The sequence below is a fragment of the Orycteropus afer genome, unplaced genomic scaffold (assembly GCF_000298275.1).
Source record: "Orycteropus afer afer isolate SDZICR_OR568_19922 unplaced genomic scaffold, OryAfe1.0 scaffold00009, whole genome shotgun sequence".
In the NCBI taxonomy this organism is placed as follows: Eukaryota; Metazoa; Chordata; class Mammalia; order Tubulidentata; family Orycteropodidae; genus Orycteropus; species Orycteropus afer.
The window spans coordinates 20,032,560-20,051,940 of NW_006921596.1; the positions used below are offsets into that span (position 1 = coordinate 20,032,560).

A 19,381-nucleotide genomic window follows, 5' to 3' on the forward strand; every position below is an offset into this window, starting at 1 on the left:
TCTCCCTGTGTTCTTGGGACTCTCTGCAGCTGCAGCTGCTGCTGTCTGCTGGATGCTGGGGGCGGGAGAGATAATGGGGGACCATCCAGGATTATGTGTTGCTGGGGGCGGGAGCAGCAGCTCGGATGCGGGGACTGAGGACATTGGAAGCCAATTGGAGCGCGATTTGTCTCCCATCAGCCAATCTGGGAGCAGGGGCTTGGGGCTAGCAAGTGGCAGCTCAGGAATCCCGTGGGGAGGAGGGGCCGGCCTCGACCCGGCCAGGATCCGAGTATAAAGTCGCGGGAGCGGGGGGGGCCCCATCACACAGCCGACGGTCTCCGCCCGAGCTGCCCCTCCCGCGGAGTGACTCAGGGCTTTGTTTGTCCTTCCTGCTCGAGTCGGGGCCGCCTCCCTCCGCAAGATGCCGGAGTGCTGGGATGGGGTGAGTGCAGCTGGGACCGAGAGGAAAGGCATCCCTTGTCCCCGTGTCCGGCGCACTGGCCCTGCAGGCGCCCACCGTGGGGTTTGCCGAAGCAATTCAGAAGGCTCCATGCCCATTTGCCCGCAGGAGTGGTTGGGGGCTGCCAGGGCCTGGGGAGACGGCAGGGTCCGTGATATCTCTGCAGAGACGGGATGCGCCGAGTCTGCGACTCGCCCGCGTGGCCCCGAGGCTCTGCGATGCGCGTGCACATCCACTGGCGTGTGACCTCTGCCTGGTGTCCTCACGGAGCCCTGAGCAGGGTTTCCCGGGGTGGTGGTGGGTATCTGCACGCCGCTGCCCTCCTGTCCATGTGGGTGGGAGGGGTGTCTTGCTTGTTTGGGTGGCTGAACTGGTTAGCGCCAGACGGGTCGCTTCCTTTTTCCTTAAGAGCTACGCGCCAGGCTCCTCCGTGATCCCCAGAACACTTCGGTGGCAGCCTGGCGGAGGCCGATGAGGTCTCAGCTATGGCCACTGCAAACGATTGGCTGCAGGCAGGGGTGCCTGCAAGGCTGGGGACGAGAAGGTGTGCTTATTTTGTGGGTGGGAGAGGACGACTCTGGATCCTTGAGCCCGAGGGGTTAGTGGCGCCAGGAACCTCTTCCCAGCCCCCGGGTCAGCAGGTGCACAAGGCCTGAGCCGTTCACCCGCAGGAGGGAAGAAGCAAGAGCAGCCCCCCCACACACACCCCGCCAGCCTGGTCCGCAGACTAGGGGATCGATCGCCTGCACCGAGGCGACGTCAGCGCCTACCGCCCGCGCAGACCTGTCCCCTGAATTATTGATACCGTGGACGGAAAGGATCGGCCCCCTACAGTCTCATGCTAGCTCCCCAGTTCACCCCCGCGCCGAGGGCCCGGCAGCCCTCAAGGTCACGGGCAGGGTAGACGGCTACTAAGAAGGGACGACAGAGCCCCCTCCCTCGATGCTGCAGTGCCTCCAGCCGGCGTCCACCTGGAGGCGGTGGGCGGGCTTTGACGTCATCCTAAGCCAATGGGAACGCTCGGCCTCAGGATTTGGTGGGCTCAGAGCGCGCCCGGCTGCTGCTCGTGCATCCCACCTTGTTCACCGTCCGAAGGGACCGAGATGCTGGGTCTGAGCGCCCGCCAGGGTCAGAGGGGTCTGCCAAGGTCACTGGGCCATGCGGAAGGGGCGTAGGGGCTGGCGCCCCCAGGCCCGCCCAAGCCCAACCCTGCCTGCCCCAAGGGAGCTGAGCCTTAGTGAGGCCAGCACTTAGGGCCAGTCTCCGCGAGCTGAGGGATAAGGACGAGCAACCAAACCAGGGCTGGGCAGGGATGAGGGGCCTCTTCAGCAGTGGAAGGCAGACGTAGCCCCCACACAGTCGTGCCTGCCTGGGTAGGAAACGGCCTGCCCTGGCCCTGACTCCAGCCTCCCTAGGTGAGCACAGGCCCGTGATTCTGCACTGAGAACTGCCTTCCATGCGGCAGCAAGCATACTGCAGCTGTCTAACTGGGGCACCCCACCTGCCCTCCAAAGCCCAGAGAAAGGGGGGATGTGGCAGGAACCCCTAGCAGGGACAGCCAGCTGTGGAGGGGCTGCCTGCATTCCCCTGACCCCTGCTCGCCCCTGTGTACCCCTGGCCCCTGAGGCTGGCACCTGACAAGGCCCACCTGTCCCTTCTGGGCTTGACCTTGGCAAGTCCCTTTTTTCTCAGCTTCAGTTTCCTTCTCTATGGTTTGGGTCCATGTGAGGAGAAAAGTGTCCAGCAAGTGGACAGTGGTCAGCAAGCAGGAAGTGTTCCTTGTTTTGACTGGCCCTCTCCCTCAGGCTGAGGGAGGATGGTCCTGAGGGAGGGGGAACCTGTGAACGGTATGGGATTCTCCTGAAAGACAAAAGGGAAGTAAACAGGACCTCATAGTAGAAGGGCGGCTCCCAGGGGTGGCCTTTGGCTACCCCTGCTAGAGTCACAGGCCTAGATAATGGTCCTCTGGGCCCAGGCCCAAGAAAGCCAGTGCCTGGGAAGCTGACTCCTGTCACCTGAGTTTCCCCTTTCCTATCAGAGTCATTCCCTCTGCCTGAGGTCGTTGCCCTTCAGCACTCAAAGGCTCCCAAGACACCTGCTCTGCCCCTCTCAGCTTGAGGCAGTCCAGGGAATGCAGAGAAAGCAGCAGCCTCAGGGCATGGACAGGCCACCATCAAAGCAGCTTCACTGTGGAGGCCTGTGTTCTAGTCCTGGCTCCTGGGCCAAGTGTGGCCTCAGGCCTCTCTGAGGTCAGGTTTCCCCATCTGCAAAATAGAGGAAAGAGCCTGACACCTGCCATTTCCCTCTTGTCCTTGACCCTGGCTCACCTCCAGTTTATAGGGCCACCTGCTGTGAGCCCTAGGTCCTCCATGGTGCAGGGTGGGGCTGTTCATTCAGCTCTGACAGACCCTCTTGGAGTATCCCAACGGAGCAGCTGAGTGACCAGTCTGCAAAGGGACCAGGCGGTCACCCCAGGGCTCAGGGAGGCGCAAGCACTGCAGCCCCCTTTCTGGAACCAAGTACTAAATGTTCCAGGCATCCATGTGGCTAGTTCTCACAAAGTCCCTGAGAGATGGCTCCAGATGAGAGGAGACAGAGGGGTGATGTACTCTGCTCAAAGTCACACACTAGTGGCAAGACCAGGTCTAGAACCTGCAGCATCTAGATCCACTGTTTGCTGATGGACCGATGACCTTGAGCTGCAAAACCAAGCATGTGAACACAGGATCCCAGAGCAGCGAGCACTGGGAAGGCCTTTGGGGAGGGAATAGTTCTCTAACCGGGCACCTGGCTAAAGAGAGGACTTGGGGAAGAGCATTGAAGATGGAAGGACCAGCTGAGCAGGAGCCTGGAGGTTGGAACCAGGGACAGGTGCCGGAGTTGAGTGGTGGGTGGTTGGGCTTGGCTGGCATGGAGGTGTTAACCGGAGACTCTAGCTGGAGCCCCTGGGTGCTGCAAACAGTTAACACACTCAGCCCCTAACTGAAAGGTTGGTGCTTTGAGTTCACCCAGGGGGCCTCGAAAGGAAGTCCTGGTGATCTGCTTCTGAAAAGCAGCCAGTGGAAGCTCCCAGTCCTACCCTGACCCACATGGGGTAGCCTTGAGTGTACAGCAACTTGTTGTTACGTGCCGTCGAGTCGGCTCCGACTCACAGTGACCCCTCGGGTTGCCAAGGCAGTATCACTACGGAAGTAGATTGCCCAACCGTCCTTCCGAGGAGTGGCTGGTGGATTTGAACCACCAGCTTTCTGGTTAGCAGTCAAGTGCCTTAGGCACTACGCTACCAGAGTTCCCGTACAGCAACTAGCCCTGGTCTAGCCTGGGCCATGGAGGTCATCCCTCCTTCACAAGCAGGGAGTCCTGAAAGGGTTCTGAGTTGAGGGGTACCACAGTGGGACTGAGGGTTCAGGCTGGGGTGAAGGGGCCAGTGGGGAGGCTGTCTCGAAGGTACTGTAGCAAGATGGAGAAAACAGGTCTCACTGGGCCCTTGAAGACTGAGTGAAAGGCAGGGCTGGGCCAGGGCAGTATGGCTGGCTGCTGGCTGGTATATGAGGGGCCCAGCACTTCTCCACAAAGACCAGTTCACAGTGTTCCTTAACATACCTGGGAAGGGCCTCCCTATCTGGTCTGGCTTCTCTGAGGGCTGCTTGGGGTGATGAGAATGGGATGTCCTGAGTGGGGACCCCACCACCAGCCCCACAGCCCATAGCTTCATCTCCTAGAAGAGCTAGGAGCAGGGGCTGCCCGGAATGTCCAGCTGTCTGTCCCCTCTAGGAGCACGACATTGAGACGCCTTACGGCCTTCTGCATGTGGTAATCCGTGGCTCCCCCAAGGGAAACCGCCCTGCCATCCTCACCTACCATGACGTGGGCCTCAACCGTAAGTGTGCAGCCTTTCTCGGCCTTCCAGTCCACCAGAGCAGTGAGGCCTCCCCGCCTCCCTCCCACAGAGCCCCCAGCTCAGCTCTGGCTCTGTTTTCCGTTGCCCATGACTTTGAGCCCGCTGCCTCACTGCCCTCTCAGCCTCTCCTGCCCGCTCTGCTCAGCCACAGCTGAGCACCGTGTCTTTGCAGACAAGCTGTGCTTCAACACCCTGTTCAACTTTGAGGACATGCAGGAGATCACCAAGCACTTTGTGGTGTGTCACGTCGACGCCCCTGGGCAGCAGGTGGGGGCGTCGCAGTTTCCTCAGGGGTAGGTACCCCAAGGCTCCCAGTCTTTCCCAGCTCTGCACCCAGGCTGCCCTGAGCCCTGACCTCCTGCTTCGCCCGCAGGTACCAGTTCCCCTCCATGGAGCAGCTGGCCGCCATGCTTCCCAGCGTGGTGCAGCATTTTGGGTGAGTCCTGGCCCACCCTTTCCCTGTGCTGGGAGTAGGGCGTGCGTGATACCACCACAGAGCCGCCAGGCGCCAGCTGAGGGATGAGGGTGGGGTCTGCTCTGGGTGCTAATACCCCATGGAGGCAGGGGAAGGGTCATCCGTGGGGAATGGCCCCACAGCCCTAGATTTACCAGCTGTTCTCTCTCCCAGGTTCAAGTACGTGATCGGCATCGGAGTGGGAGCCGGAGCCTATGTGCTGGCCAAGTTTGCAGTAAGCCCCCATAGCCCCCCAGCCCTGCCCGTGGGCCTGCATCAGCAGCCCAGGCAAGTCTCTTCTGGGGGCAACGCTCTGGCCCCAGGGAGATTTTCCGGCTCTTTCTTTCTTCTCCACATCCTCACTTCCTTTTCATTTACAAGACTTTTTTTTCTTTTTCTCCTCCAAGGAAATTGACTTCTTTTTTTTAAAAAAAACATTACTTTTTCCATACATTTCCTCAGAAGACTATAAACTATAACTTGCTTAACTGTTACTCAAAACCAAAATTTCTGTTACCACCAAACTGCACAATGAATTATTCTAGCAACTAAATAAGGATGGCCCTTCACTAATTAATGCACTGCCATCAAGTCGATTTTGAATCATAGTGACCCCCATTGGGTTTCCAAGGCAGTAAATCTTTACAGGCATAGATTGCCCAGTCTTCCTTCCATGGAGTAGCTGGTGGGTTTGAACCACCAAGCTGCTGGTTAGCAGTCACATGCCTTAGACACTGCGCCACTAATGTAATCATTAAACGTGAATAAGTTTTGCACCAAAATTACCCTTATGTTAAGCTTGTGAGATTTAAAGAAAGTCATATTTGAAAAACATCATATTGGGTGTGACCCCACGAACTTCTCATGTCTAAAAACAAAGACTTAATTTTTAAGATTCAAAACCTTTCATCAAAACAAATGGCCAAGTATGGAATCCAGAAAGATTCATGGATCCACGGGGACTGGATGAACACCTGAAACTATTGTCCTGAGATCATCTTTAAACCTTAAATCAAAAACATCCCCTGAAGTCTTCTTAAAACCAAATAATGTTGTTGTTGTTATGTGCCATCAAGTTGGACCTGACTCATAGCGACCCTTCCTTGGGTTTCCAAGGCGGTGTCACTACAGAAGTAGATTGCCCAACCTTCCTTCCGACAAGTGGCTGGTGGGTTTGAACCACCAGCCTTCTGGTTAGCAGTCAAGTGCCTTAGGCACTGTGCTACCAGAACTCCATAATACCAAGTAATAGTTTAGGTTAATTAGTAAAGAATGTGTGCCTTGATCTATCGATACAGAATCAGATTGATAAGAGAAAGATCAGGTAGGAAACTTAAGGAGCAGTGTGAATTTATCTTAACGGGGGAGGAACAACTTGCAAAAGGAGGGTGACAATGGTTGCCCGACTTGAAGAATGTAATCAATGTCACTGGACTGTACATGTGGAAACTGTTGAACTGGTGTATGTTCTGCTGTGTATATACTCAACCACCACCACCACAACACAGATGACTGAGTATTTTCAACTCCAATTGCCAACTTTCAACACATGACTATTTTCTTAACTGACCATTCCCTGCCATCCCAAACTTGGCATGACTCTAGTATAGTGAGTATATTACCATTTTCCCCTAAATGGGGGCAGTTAAAAAGAAAATGCAGATATGCTTTATAATGTCCAATGAGCCCTGGTGGTGCAGTGGTTAAGCACTTGGTTGCTAACCAAAAGGTTAACAGTTTGAACCCACCAGCCCTCCACAAGAGAATGATGTAGCAGCAATCTGCTTCTGTAAAGATTACAGCCTTGGAAACCCTATGAGACAGTTCTATAGCGTCGCTGAGTTGGAAGAGACTCCATGGCAATTGGTTTGGTTTTTGGTTTGGTTACCATGTCCAACACAAAACAAGCTGGCAATAGGCCAGTGTCTTCATTTCAGTCACTAGGGCTTCATAACAAAATGTTCTGCTTAAGATGTATAATATCCACTTTTATACCCAAACCCCAAACCCACTGCCACTGAGTTGATTCTGACTCATAGAGAACCTGTAGGACAGAATAGAACCTCCCCATAGGGTTTCCAAGGCCATAAATCTTCATGGAAGCAGACTGCCTCTTCTTTCTCTCTTGGAGCAGCTGGTGGGTTCAAACAGCTGACTTTTGGTTAGGAGCCAAATGCTTTAACCACTGTGCCACCATAGTGCCTCATTTTTGTAAAGATATATTAAAAGCAGTGGAAAACAGTAATACTGTTATAGGTTCTAAATAAAGCAAAGAATTTTAAAAGGCTCGAGGTGCAGAGGGAGGTGATGCCCTGCGTTACAGAGGGCAGCTGCTCCGTAGGGTTTCTTAGCTGTAATGCTGATGGGAGCAGATTGCCAGGCCTTTCTAATGGTACTGCAGACAGTCTGCACCACCCAGGGACTGCTATGAGTCCAGTCGACTAGACTGCTACTAACACGGAGGGAGGGAGGCCCTTGGACACCTGGAAGCGGTGACCCCAGTGGACTCCCAGCTGTAGCCCGTTGTCTCATCAGTGGCACCCTGAAGCCTGTGCAGGGCATTTCCATCTCCTTTAACCAACCTCCCCCAGCCGCCCGTGAAGTGGGCAGGACCAGCTTTTTGAAGCCCATTTCTAGGTGGGAAGATGGGGGCTCCCTGTGCCTCACCCTGCACACCTAGCTGTCTCCCTCTCCTGCAGCTTATCTTCCCTGACCTGGTCGAGGGGCTGGTGCTGATGAACATTGACCCCAACGGCAAAGGCTGGATCGACTGGGCTGCCACCAAGGTGAGTGTGGGAGTGACTGGTCTGGGAGGGGGGATGGGGATGTGAGGGACAGGCAGTCAGACACATTGGCTCCCACCTCGGCCTGCAGCTCTCCGGTCTGACCAGCACTTTACCTGACACGGTGCTATCCCACCTCTTCAGCCAGGTAAGGGGGTAAGGGTTTGGGATATCTCTGCTCCATTTTAGGAGCCTGGGTTTGCCTGCTTGCAGACAGTCAAAGGGGTGCCAGGCAGGCAGACGGGTGGTTATTTGGTATCTGGGTGTCTCCCTTTGTATTCTGTTCTGTTCCATCACCCAAGCGCCCACTGAATCAGAAGAATGGATCTGGGTGGGAGTCTGACCAGGGGCCCCGCCCCCATCAGGGCCCTCTGCGAGCTGGGCCGGCCATGACGCCCATGCCCCAGCCGGCTCAGCCTGTGTCCCTCTGCCTGCTCCCCTTTGTGCACTCCTGTCCACTCCCAGGAGGAGCTGGTAAACAACACAGAATTGGTGCAGAGCTACCGGCAGCAGATTGCGAACGTGGTGAATCAGGCCAACCTGCAACTCTTCTGGAACATGTACAACAGGTGTGGGCAGGGTTGGCAGCCGGGGACTTGGAGCGCCCCGTGTCTCCTGCAACCACCCATGGGAGGCAGGCCAAGCTCCATAGCGACCCTCATTTTGTAGATGAGCAGGTGGAGCCTTGGAGAGGGCTCACTTCTTGCCCAGGGTCACATCTCACCCTGCCGAGGGGCAGAGAGGGGCCTGGACACAGGGCTCTGTCCACTCGCCCTCCTTTGGGACAGAGCTGGCAGGGGAGCCCTAGGGAACACTGAAAACAGCTTTGCTCCTTAGAGCGCCTTCGGGGGCTTCCCTATAGGGGGCAGCCAGTCTGCCATCTTCTCTCTCTGTGTTTATTGAGCACCTCCTTATGAGTGGGGCTGAGAAACAGTGGCCAAGCGGAGAGACCTGGCCCCCCCTCCCATGTGTCTGGGAAACTGCTGGTGGCGGAAAACCCCCCAAACACAGGTGGTGCTGCCCCTCACCATGAGTGCTGCGGGAGCATGTGGAGAAAGAGTTGGAATGAATCGGGAGTCTGGGAAGAAGTCGTGCACCAGGGGAGCCCTGAAGGCCCCTGTGTACGCAGGGCAAGTCCACATTCCCCGACTTCAAAAATTGGAATGTGTGCGGCCTTGTTCCAACAACGGGTCCCACTGCCAGTGAGCCTGGAGCCCAGCTCTCTGGCTCTGAGACCAACCCAGGGGGTTCTGGGGATGGTGGGCTACAATAGCCGTTAGGGAGCGATGAGATAGGGCCTAAATACGTCAGTGTCAGGTGTGGGGACTCCCTCGGGGCCCAGTCCTGCTGGGATGCCAACCTCTGCCTCTGTCCCCCGACTCCCAGCCGCAGAGACCTGGACATTAACCGACCTGGGACCGTGCCCAATGCCAAGACGCTCCGGTGAGTCCTCCCTCACCTTCCTGCCCACCCCTGCCTTTGCTCCACTTCCTGGACCAGACACCTCTTTTCCTCTGTCTGCAGCTGCCCCGTGATGCTGGTCGTCGGGGATAGTGCACCTGCTGAGGATGGGGTGGTGAGTGTGGTTTGTGTCCTGTGAGTGAGAAGGAGGAGGGTGTCAACCGGCCCCTGGCCAACAAGGCTCCTTCTTATCCCAGCCCCACGTAGCCTTGGGGACAGGCACTGCACTTTTCATCCCACTTCCTGCCATCTGGCCGCTTGTCACTGCCTGGTGTCCCCCTCCCCATCCTTCAGGGGAGGGAGGCATGGACATGGGGCACAGAGACCAGAGCTAGGCCACCCATGGCCCTCTCTCTGCCCCTCCCCAGCAGTGCAGCCCCCACCCTGCCTCTGCCCACTTTAGACCTAAGCGCTCTCTTTTCTTTCCAATTGGAGTTATTCATCATAAAATAAGTAGCTCATGGTGCTGTCTGACCACTGCTTTGCATCTGTTAGGGGACCACGTCTCACCTTTCATATTGGATCCTGAGCAAAGGCAGCTGGGGATAGCATGTCCCCCTCAGTACAAGGCAGCTGCAGAAGGGGGGCGGGCAAGATACCCAGGGCATTCCCCAGGTGGGTGGAAACTGCCAAGCCTCCCTGTGACTCGAGGAGGGCTTGGCAGAGCAGGGGAATGGGCTGTGCTGGCCACCTTAACCCAGGTAGAGGTGTCAGAGTGTCCTGCTGACCTTTGGCATCTGCCCTGGGGTCACTGCTCTGAGTCCTGTGGTCCTGGGTGCTTTTGCAGGCAACTTTGCCAGGGTGGCCCTGGCCTAGGCTCTGCCCCGTGCCTACCCCACCAGCCCTTGTAAGTGGAGCCCCAGGTTCTCAGACCCCTCACGGCACTGCTGACTGGTCTCTAGGGACTTGGCCTGGGGAGGGACAGCTTTGCCTGGGTCCTAGGAGCTAAGTCTATGTCTGGCTCCCCTCCCTCACCTCTCCTTGCCAGTAGAGACCCCCTAGCTCTGGTCTAGGACCCATGTTAGCAACTGGCTGGCCAGGATTCCCCCCCAGCACCCCATGCCCTAGGCTAGAGGAGACCTTGCTCCCTGCTGAATCTAGTTTCTTGCCCCCAGGTTGAGTGCAACTCTAAACTGGACCCAACCACCACCACTTTCCTAAAGGTGAGGCCTTCCCGGCCCAGCCCTGGGCCAGATCCCCACTGGGGCCCGGCCTCAGGGAAGGACGGGAGCAGGACGTGTGTCTGGTCAGGGGAGCCTGTCCACATGTGGGAGGGCCAGGGCGGGGTGGCCCCTGCTCACCTGACCTCGCTCTCTCCCCTGCAGATGGCAGACTCCGGGGGGCTCCCCCAGGTCACACAGGTGAGGCTCTTGGCCCTCCCTTCCTTGCCACCAGTCTCCCCTTAGCTACAGGCAACCAGTCAAAGTATGTCCCTGTCCCATCCCCTTTGCAGCCTGGGAAGCTGACAGAAGCCTTCAAATACTTCCTGCAAGGCATGGGCTATAGTAAGTATGCCCCTACCTGACCCCTACCCTGGAGACTGGTGGGTTGGCACCCAGATGTTTGGTGCTGGGGAGCCTGTGAGTGTTAAGAACTGTTTGTCACTTGGGCCCAGGATGCTGGCTGACTCTCCCCACACACTCCTATGTTTGTGGAGGACACATAATGACCCACAAAGGTGTCTCCACCTAAGTTGTAAGTTGAGCATCCCAGGGCCCAGCTCACCAATGCCCTTGGGGAGGCCTTGGGGTGCTGTTATGGTGGTGGTGCTGGCCCTGTGGTGGTGGCCAGGCTCTTCTCCCAGCCCTGGGGGACCAGAAGTGGGGCTCGGTCTTGCAAGGGACACACCACTCATTCCTGTTGAGCCCCAGTGGCATAGCTGGGCCTGCAGCACCTGCAAAAACCCTCTGTCACAGGTGGTGGATGGCACCCAGGGGCATCATGGGAGTAGACTTGAAGCTTTGGGACCAGGGAGGGCAGGTGGGACTTCCTAGGTGTCAGGAGAGCTGAAGGCAGCCAAACCTGGGAGTGCATATCTGAGGACCCTGCGGTCGTAAGGGCTGTGGGATGGGGATGAAGCTGATTTCTTGTCTCATGTCCCTCCCTTCCTTCCCCCTGTGCAGGGACGGGAGACTCCAGGCTGTGGTCGTGTGCCTGTCCCAAGCATACACACACACACACACACACACACACACACTGCCTGGCTCCTCTCCAGCCCTGAATTTGTTTTCCCTCCAGACTAGTGCCTCTGGACCGTAGGCCCCTTAGGAAGGACAGGAGGGGCCGGGCTGTGGGGGAGGCTGGGGATCATGTCTGGCATAGATTCCCTCCGGCCCCCAGGGCCTGTGGCCTCTTTGGAGAAGTGGGACAAAGGGGGGCCAAGGCCCACAGTGAGGTGCAGCTGGTGCTCCATGGCTGCACCTCACTCAGATACTCAGCAGACATTTGTGGGACGAATGGATGAGTCACACTTCCCAGGTTCTGAGACGTGTTCTCAGGGGCCCAGGCAGCCCAAGAATTGAGAGGGATAGTGGAGGTTGTGCAGGCCTTCCCAATCCTACACCTGGGGAAACTGAGGCCCAGCAGAGTAGGGAGGGCCCTGTAATTAGGATATGGACCCAGAATGACCCTAGGACATGGACCACTCAGTGGCAGCACCCAGGCTAAAGAAGGAGGCCCAGATGAGTACCTCCACCGCGCTGTCAGGGTTCCCTCAGGCACCAGGTACACTGTCCGTGCTGCTGTTCCTTTCGGGGGCCACTGTCTCAGTGGGTGGGCCAGAGTGGGCTCCCTCCCTGTACCTGTTCTTTGGTCTCATCTCTTTGGCCTATCTCAATGCCTGGTGCGTCGGTGGACCACGCTCTTGACCATGTTTTGTGTCTCCCCACCGCCCACCCCTCTCTGGCTCTGTCTTCTCTCTTAGTTGCATACTTGAAGGACCGAAGGCTGAGTGGAGGAGCAGGTAGCCCTGTGGCCAACCCCCACCACTGCATGGACCCCCCCGCCCCCCGCCAGCCTCCCCTGCTCCTTCCCCTGTGCAGTGCTGCAGCCAGGCCGTCTCTTATGTGGTGTGGAAACTTCATGTGTCCTGCTCAACTCAAAAGCCCAAAAGCTGCCTGCTCTTCCGCAGGTCCTGGCCCACTGTGGGATTTGGTCCGTTGTGGGGCACTAGACTGGCTGGGCGTTAGCACATTGTTGCTTCTAGATTGCCATGGGCTACATGGCTTCCAGAGGTCTGGGAGTTGACACCAGAAGCTACGTCCTCAGAGGTGGAGCCCAGGCCTGGCCCTGAGGGCAGTGGTACCTGGCCATGCCTGAGCCCAGAAGAGATGACCACTTGAGTTTAGAAGGTAGAATTTTCTCCCTGCAAGTCTTACTGATGAAACTCTGAAGATGTTGAGTTAGCACAGTTGAGGCCACCAGACCCCATCCTCCTTTCTGGAAGCAGCCCTGGCCACCCTCCCCCTGCAACATCCTCTTGAGGGAAGCAGAGTTGGAAATGCCACATCCCTGCAGCAGCTCAGGGGTGCTCGGTCAGCTCCCACCTTAAGACTGGCCTTGGTTCTGGTCAGCTATTAAGCGAGGGTCCTGCTGGCCTCTGCCCAGCCCCTTTGGCTCCCTCACTGTTACTGATGCTGCATGCCTCGGGCTGGATGGAGCAGCCCCAGAGGCCTGGCTTGGGGTGAGCCTCTGTGCCTTTGGAAGGTTGGTTCTCGCTGGCTGCTTTGCTTGCGTGTATCCTTTTCCTGCCTGCTGGTGCCCGACTCCGCCTCCTGGTCTTTCAGCCTGACCCGTCTCTGTCCACAGTGCCCTCAGCCAGCATGACCCGCCTGGCTCGATCTCGCACCGCCTCCCTCACCAGCGCCAGCTCAGCGGATGGCAGCCGCCCACAGCCCTGCACCCACTCGGAGAGCAGCGAGGGGCTGGGCCAGGTCAACCACACCATGGAAGTGTCCTGTTGAAGCCCTGGGTCCAGCCGAAGACAGCAACCTGCCCGCCCACACTGACCTGTCATCCCACCGCCATCCTTGCGCCTGCCTGCTCATTTTCCCTTTAGCTTATTTTTGTGAGGGGATAGGGGAGGAAATGGGGTTACTTCTCTTTTGTTCAAAAAAAAAAAAAAAATGAGGGGGTCTATCTCACATGCTGCAGCCAGTCTCCAGATGGTTTGAGGGGCTCACTACTCCCCACCCCTAACTCACTCAGCTCAACTTGGTAGAATTAGACCTCCTCCCCCAACCCCTAGTGACCCAGGCACAGACAGACAGTGCGGGGATACAGGGAGGAAGGCAAGAGTCTGAGTCCTTCTCTGGCCAGGATCCAGGATAGTTTAGTAGATTCCAGAAAGAGCATGAGATGACCTCTTGGGCAAGCAGGTTTGAGGACAGGATGGAGTTTGAGGGGGTGGTGGGTGCTGAGGCAGCAGGAGCATGGGGTTCAGCTCAGGTACTGAGATGAGAGCCAGGAGACAGTAATGGGGAGCACTGGGGGTGAGGAGCTCCCGAGCTCTGAAGGCCTTTCTCCCCCAACCCTATACCAAGCACATCTGTATTTTTTTTAGTACATGTGACAATCATCTGGACAGCCACAAGGGGGCGCGCCTAGCAGGCAGATGTTTTCCTGGTGTTCCCTGGGCCTGGCTGGTGCAGTAGGGCCCTGTACACAGGGCTTCTAAAGGGAGTTTATTCTAACCCACCACAGTCTGATCCTGTCCCTGAGGCAGAAGTTGACCATTTCCATAGTGAGACTGATGGAAAAAGTTGAGATAACCCATGTGTGTTGTCCACAAATGGCCAAAGGCAATGGGGACTGAGAGTTGCTTTGCCCCAGTCAACAGGATGTGGCCCCATGATGTTTCTAGGGAGACTTCTGGTCAACCTCGGCTAACTTTCCATGTAGGCATCCTTAAGGAAGAGCTAGGTCATCTAGAGAGAATGGGTGCACAGTCCTTCATCTCTGTCATCTCAGCCAGCTGGAGTGGGCTAGGGCTGGGGTTTGCTGGGTCCTGGAGTGGCAGGCTTCTGACACACCCCTGCCCCTGAAGCCCCGGACTATGAAGTCCTTCCCACCCACGCACCTTGCCAGGTAGACTCTCCTGGCTCAAAACCAGGACTCGTTTGTCTCAGAGCCTAAATCAATTTCCACAAATCCCCAAACAAGCAAAAAGAATGGAGGTAGCAATGAAAACCAAAGGGCTGTGGAGAGGGAGGGTGCGTGGTGGGGGGTTCTGAGGCTGAGAACAACTGCCTGGGTGCATTTCTTCTGCACACATCACCACTTAACCCCCTTCAATAATCTGAAGCCATTACTAGACTGCTAGAGCCTGGTGGAGGTTAGTCTGTTCCCAGTTTTAGTCATTCAAATGCTTCCTTTGACTATTGAACAAGATTGTTTGAAAAGCTGGTAGAGTTAATCCCTCATCCTGTAGACAGCACTGCGAATTTGGGACTTTTTTTTTTTTTTTTTGCTGTGTTCTTTCAGATCTATAAATATCTATACAGTATATATATATATGTATGTATGTATATTGGGTCTTTTGTGTGGTTTTCCATTGGAGGTAGTCTCTGCTTTCTCCCATCAAGTTGAACTTTTAATGGAATTTATTATTTTTCTCTCTGTATAAAGTGAGAATCGTCTAATTTTGTGTATTCTGGTGGCTCATGAGACTCTGAGATGACAAAATGTAAAACAAATAAAAACCCTTGTCAAGTAGAAAGCGTTAACTGTGCTGAAAAATAATAAAGACCCTAAGAAGAATGTGAGTGGTGGTGATACCATGCCCATGAAGAGAGCATGTTTAGGCTGGTGCTTCTTGGGTGCAGGTGGGGTTGAGGGTGCAAAAGGAAGGCCAGGGACTGTCCTCGTTGTCTCTGTGTCTGTAGCACTTGACACCTTATTCTCCTAGTCTTTACATAAATTCTGCAGGATAGGTGATACTGCTTTTTTACAGATGAGAAAATCGAACTTGAGGATAAGATATTTGCCCTAAGAGGAGGCTATTCTGGGAGCTGAATTTGCCCTTGTTTGACTTCCAAACCTCTATGTACTTGTAACCTCTGTATTTGCTGTCTGGTTCCTTAAACTGAACAGCATGTTACTTCGCTGCCCATTTTTAACCACCATACTTCATTCATTTACTCAATAAATACTGAGTCTCTGTTATGTCAGCTAATAAAGAACCAAGTAAATGAACAAAAATAATACCCGATATGTGATACACAGACAGAAAACGGAAAGGTAGGCTAGCGAGTGCGGGGTGAGCGGGGGAGAGGACCTATTCCAGATCATTACCTGCCGCAACTGAGCCAACAGCAGCAAAACCGTAGCTAACACAGGGTTCTGGGCGCCTTCTTGCGTTTTCCTCCAGCCAGTCGCTGGGCCTTCGGTTTCCGATTCAGAAACAGAATTTTGTTCTGGCACCCAGACTTTCATCTCCTGAGGTCCCAGCTCTCGGAGATTCGTCAAAGAGGGGAATTGTACCTGGCTCAGAAACAGGTTGCAGGTGGCACTGGGCCACTTCTTCCTGTATTCGGACGACGCCTTTTCTGAACTCACTGGGGGCCCCAATCTCACTGGCGTGGGGTCCATTCCGACTCCTAGCGACCTTACAGGATACAGTATGACTTCCCTCCTCCCGCACCGTAGGTTTTCCAAGGCTGTAATCTTTATGGAAGCAGACTGCCGTATCCGCAAAGCAGCTGGTGGGTTCCAACGGCCGACCTTTCAGTTAGGATCCAACGCTTAACCATTGTGCCACCTGGGCTCCTTCAAGTGGGGGTAGCTGCCCTCAGAAAGGATTTTTTCAGGACGAACTGTTTGACCTAGAGCAAATCCCCACCATTGGTTGCTGAAATCTTCAGGCTCCAGTGCCAGGCGGGACTAGGGCCAGCGGCCCGCCTCCGTAAGGCCCCGCCCCGGAGGCATGGCCAAGGCGCCGGAAGCGCCTTCTGGTTCTACCGAGAGCCTGGGCCTTGCGCGCTGGGACCATGGCGACCCAGGCAAAGCGCCGGCGGGTGAGTCCCGGGCAGCTGGCGCAGGGCCCACCCCTCGCCGCTGCGCCCCTCCTGCACTCGGTCCTGGAGCTCTGTTCCGCGCGCGCCCCCTCTGCTCCCTCCCGCGGGTCACCTGCCCCTGTCTGCGCGCCCCTTCCCCCACCCGGAGCCCTGCCTCCCCGAGCGCGCACGCGCCGCTGTCCCCTCCCGCAGACCCCAGCGAGCCTTCTGGAGTGGGGCCTCTCCAGTACGTTCGCTTGTCTCAGCTGGCGGGCTCCATGGGCGGCGGTGACGCGGATCCGGACCCGGTGGCGGGCTTCCTGAGCTGGTGCGGGCGGATGGGGTTGGAGCTGAGTCCCAAGGTGAGAGAGTTGGCGGGGCGCTGGCTGCTGGGAGGGGCGACGCGAGCGCGGGCCAGTCGTGACCAGACCCGGCCCTTGCTTGCTCAGGTGGCGGTGAGCAGTCAGGGCACGGTGGCCCGCTACGGCATGGTAGCCCGGGAGACCGTGCAGCCCGGGGAGCTCCTGTTCGCGGTGCCGCGGGCCGCGCTCCTGTCTGAGCACACCTGCTCCATCGGCGGCCTGCTAGAACGAGGTGGGTACGCCGGCGGGCAGGGCTGCCGGGCCGCACTGCGCGGCGCCGGGGCCCTTACCCCTGCGTCTCCCGCAGAGCGAGGCGCGCTGCAGAGCCAGTCGGGCTGGGTGCCTCTGCTGCTGGCGCTGCTCCACGAGCTGCAGGCCCCGGCCTCGCCCTGGAGCCCCTACTTCGCCCTCTGGCCCGAGCTGGGCCGCCTGGAGCACCCCATGTTTTGGTGAGAGCCGTGGAAGGGGCTGGGGGTGCTCGCAGCTCAGCCTGTTTCAGCCACCCTGTCTGGGAGACAGGGCCCCGAGCGCCAGTCCTGGTAGGGTGTGTGAAGGGAACCGGGCTGGGGGTGTCACTACAGGCCCGAGGAGGAACGCCGGCGACTGCTCCAGGGCACAGGTGTGCCCGAGGCCGTGGAGAAGGATTTGGCCAACATCCGCAGCGAGTACTATTCCATAGTCCTGCCTTTCATGGAATCCCATCCCAATCTCTTCAGCTCCAGGGTTCGCTCCCTAGAACTCTACCAGCAGCTCGTGGCTCTTGTGATGGCCTACAGGTCAGGGAATGGAACCTTGGAGGCCCGGACCTTTTTCGCATGCAACTATTGGTGGTTGGAACCTACTGGGGACAAAACAGTGAACATCATCACCCAAGACTGGGCCTTAGCCAAGTTTTCTCCCTGTCAGCTTTCAGGAACCACTGGAGGAAGAGGAGGATGAGAAGGAGCCGAATTCCCCATTGATGGTGCCTGCTGCAGACATACTAAACCACTTAGCTAATTACAATGCCAATCTAGAATACTCACCAGTGAGTAGATCCTGCCCAGTTCCTTTCTGTCTGAATCGAGGGAGCATGTAATTCAAACTAGGGTGCCCTTTTTGCTGGCCTGGTAATCGGCTAAGTCCACTCTTCCTGCATCTCCTTGCTTTTTAATTAAGCTTAATCCCAATAAAAATGTTTGAACAGACTTTTATTTTCAAACACCAGAAGACAGTTGTCCTTTATTTGGAGCTGGAAGTTGGTTGTGCTCCGTGCAGCACCAGGGAGCCAGGGTAGTGTAAGGGTCCTGTGGACAGCAGCCTGAGACATCTAGTCTCACTACTGAGAGGGTTTTCGTATGTCAGGGGTCTAGGACTTTCCCAAGACTGTGGTTACTCGACTATTTGCTGCACAGAAAGTTGCAAGGAAAGAGTTGATGAAATTAAGAAACAAGGTTATTATTTCTTAATCCTTGCTTCCATCATCTCTCCCCACTGTGATCTGGGTTTAAATTCTTCTTCAAAGCAAACAACTCTGTAAATGCTGATGATGACCGAGCGATCAAGATCCACCTAATGAAACACTGTGCTGACCTTTGTAAGCCTCAGCCCTTTCATCCTATAGCACAGGGTCAAAAAGGAATTACAGGGGCACGTGGCATCAGCATCAGGCGTATGGCTGAGTTACACCTACTGGAGGCTCCTCTAAAGGGAAATCATCTGGGGCTGGCCTGGGAAAGGCCTGGCCACAGCTGCTCTCTTCCACGTTAGGACTGTCTTCAGATGGTTGCCACCCAGCCCATTCCTAAAGGCCATGAGATTTTCAATACTTACGGACAAATGGCTAATTGGCAGCTGATTCACATGTACGGTTTTGTTGAACCATATCCTGGCAACACGAACGACACAGCTGACATTCAGATGGTGACAGTTTGTGAAGCTGCATTACGGGGTGCGTGATCTATCTTGGACATTGGCAGATTTGTCACTTACCTCCCTCCCTCACTTCCCACCCCCCAGTTCAGCAGCTTTGCTAAACAGCAGCCCCACCCCCACAGGGGGAGTTAGACTAGGTGGTAAAGGAGAAATGAGCCCTTTTACACTGACTGCTTTTTTCTACAGGAACAAAAGTTGAAGCTGAAAGGCTCCTACTACGTGAACGTTGGGATTTCTTATGCCAGCTGGAGATGGTAGGGGAAGAAGGAGCCTTTGTGATTGGGTGGGAGGAAGTGATAACTGAAGAGGAGTTGACTACCACACTCAAGGTAAAGGGCTGAGTGAGAAGATGGGAGGTGAAAGAGGACAAAAAGGAAATGGTGGGAAGACAGGTGGGAGTCTCCTCTAACCCACCTTCCAAGGTACACAACTAGTGCACCCTACAAGGCCTTGTCTTGTGGTTGCCTGCAGGTACTGTGCATGTCTGCCGAGGAGTTCAGAGAGTTTAAACACCAGGATGGATGGGAAGATAACAGGGGAGAGGACAGCCTGACAATCACAGATATCCCCAAGCTCAGAGCATCGTGGAAACAGCTTCTTCGGAACAGTGTTTTGTTGACCCTACAAACCTATGCCACAGACTTAAAAACTGAGCAAGATTTACTCAGTAATAAGGAGGCGTATGCTCAACTCAGCTGGAGGGAACAGCAGGCCTTACAGGTTCGCTATGGTCAGAAGATGATCTTACATAACTTGTTGCAACTGACAAGTAAGTAGGCTGCCCTGTTGCCTGAAGGAGCAGAGATGAGAACAGCTTTGTTGTAAGTGGATAGTCAGTGGTGCTTAAAGAGCGCAATCTGGACCTTGATATTGGTGTTAAACACCAAAGGAAAGAGTAGCAAAGGGGTTACACTGGGATGAATTTTGAGGTGAGGGTGACATGTTTAAGAACTGGAGACAGACTTGGGAGTCACTGCTGTCACTGAGAACAAAATTTTTTGGCTGTTCTGTTTCAGCCAAAGCCAGCAGAATGTGGTAGTTAACAGGCCTTGTCATTTATATTCTAGTGTTT

At 55.7% G+C, this 19,381-nt stretch overlaps 2 protein-coding genes across 2 annotated transcripts; both read left to right on the forward strand.

Moving 5' to 3' along the window:
* The first annotated feature begins 403 nt into the window (after positions 1-403).
* NDRG4 (NDRG family member 4) lies at positions 404-13,003 on the forward strand. The gene is made up of 15 exons (XM_007947635.2): positions 404-424; positions 4,217-4,322; positions 4,516-4,636; positions 4,717-4,779; positions 4,972-5,032; positions 7,497-7,583; positions 7,672-7,728; positions 8,046-8,149; positions 8,967-9,023; positions 9,105-9,156; positions 10,157-10,204; positions 10,367-10,402; positions 10,495-10,546; positions 11,965-12,003; positions 12,849-13,003. Exons 1-15 carry the CDS (start codon positions 404-406, stop codon positions 13,001-13,003), a joined length of 1,059 nt encoding a protein of 352 aa, XP_007945826.1.
* Positions 13,004-16,027: 3,024 nt separating this feature from the next.
* Positions 16,028-19,086, forward strand: SETD6 (SET domain containing 6, protein lysine methyltransferase). Its single transcript, XM_007948114.2, has 9 exons — positions 16,028-16,054; positions 16,300-16,395; positions 16,483-16,627; positions 16,703-16,844; positions 16,977-17,171; positions 17,302-17,422; positions 18,145-18,325; positions 18,496-18,638; positions 18,781-19,086. The coding sequence occupies exons 1-9, from the start codon at positions 16,028-16,030 to the stop codon at positions 19,084-19,086; spliced, it is 1,356 nt and encodes a 451-aa protein (XP_007946305.1).
* Positions 19,087-19,381: the final 295 nt, after the last annotated feature.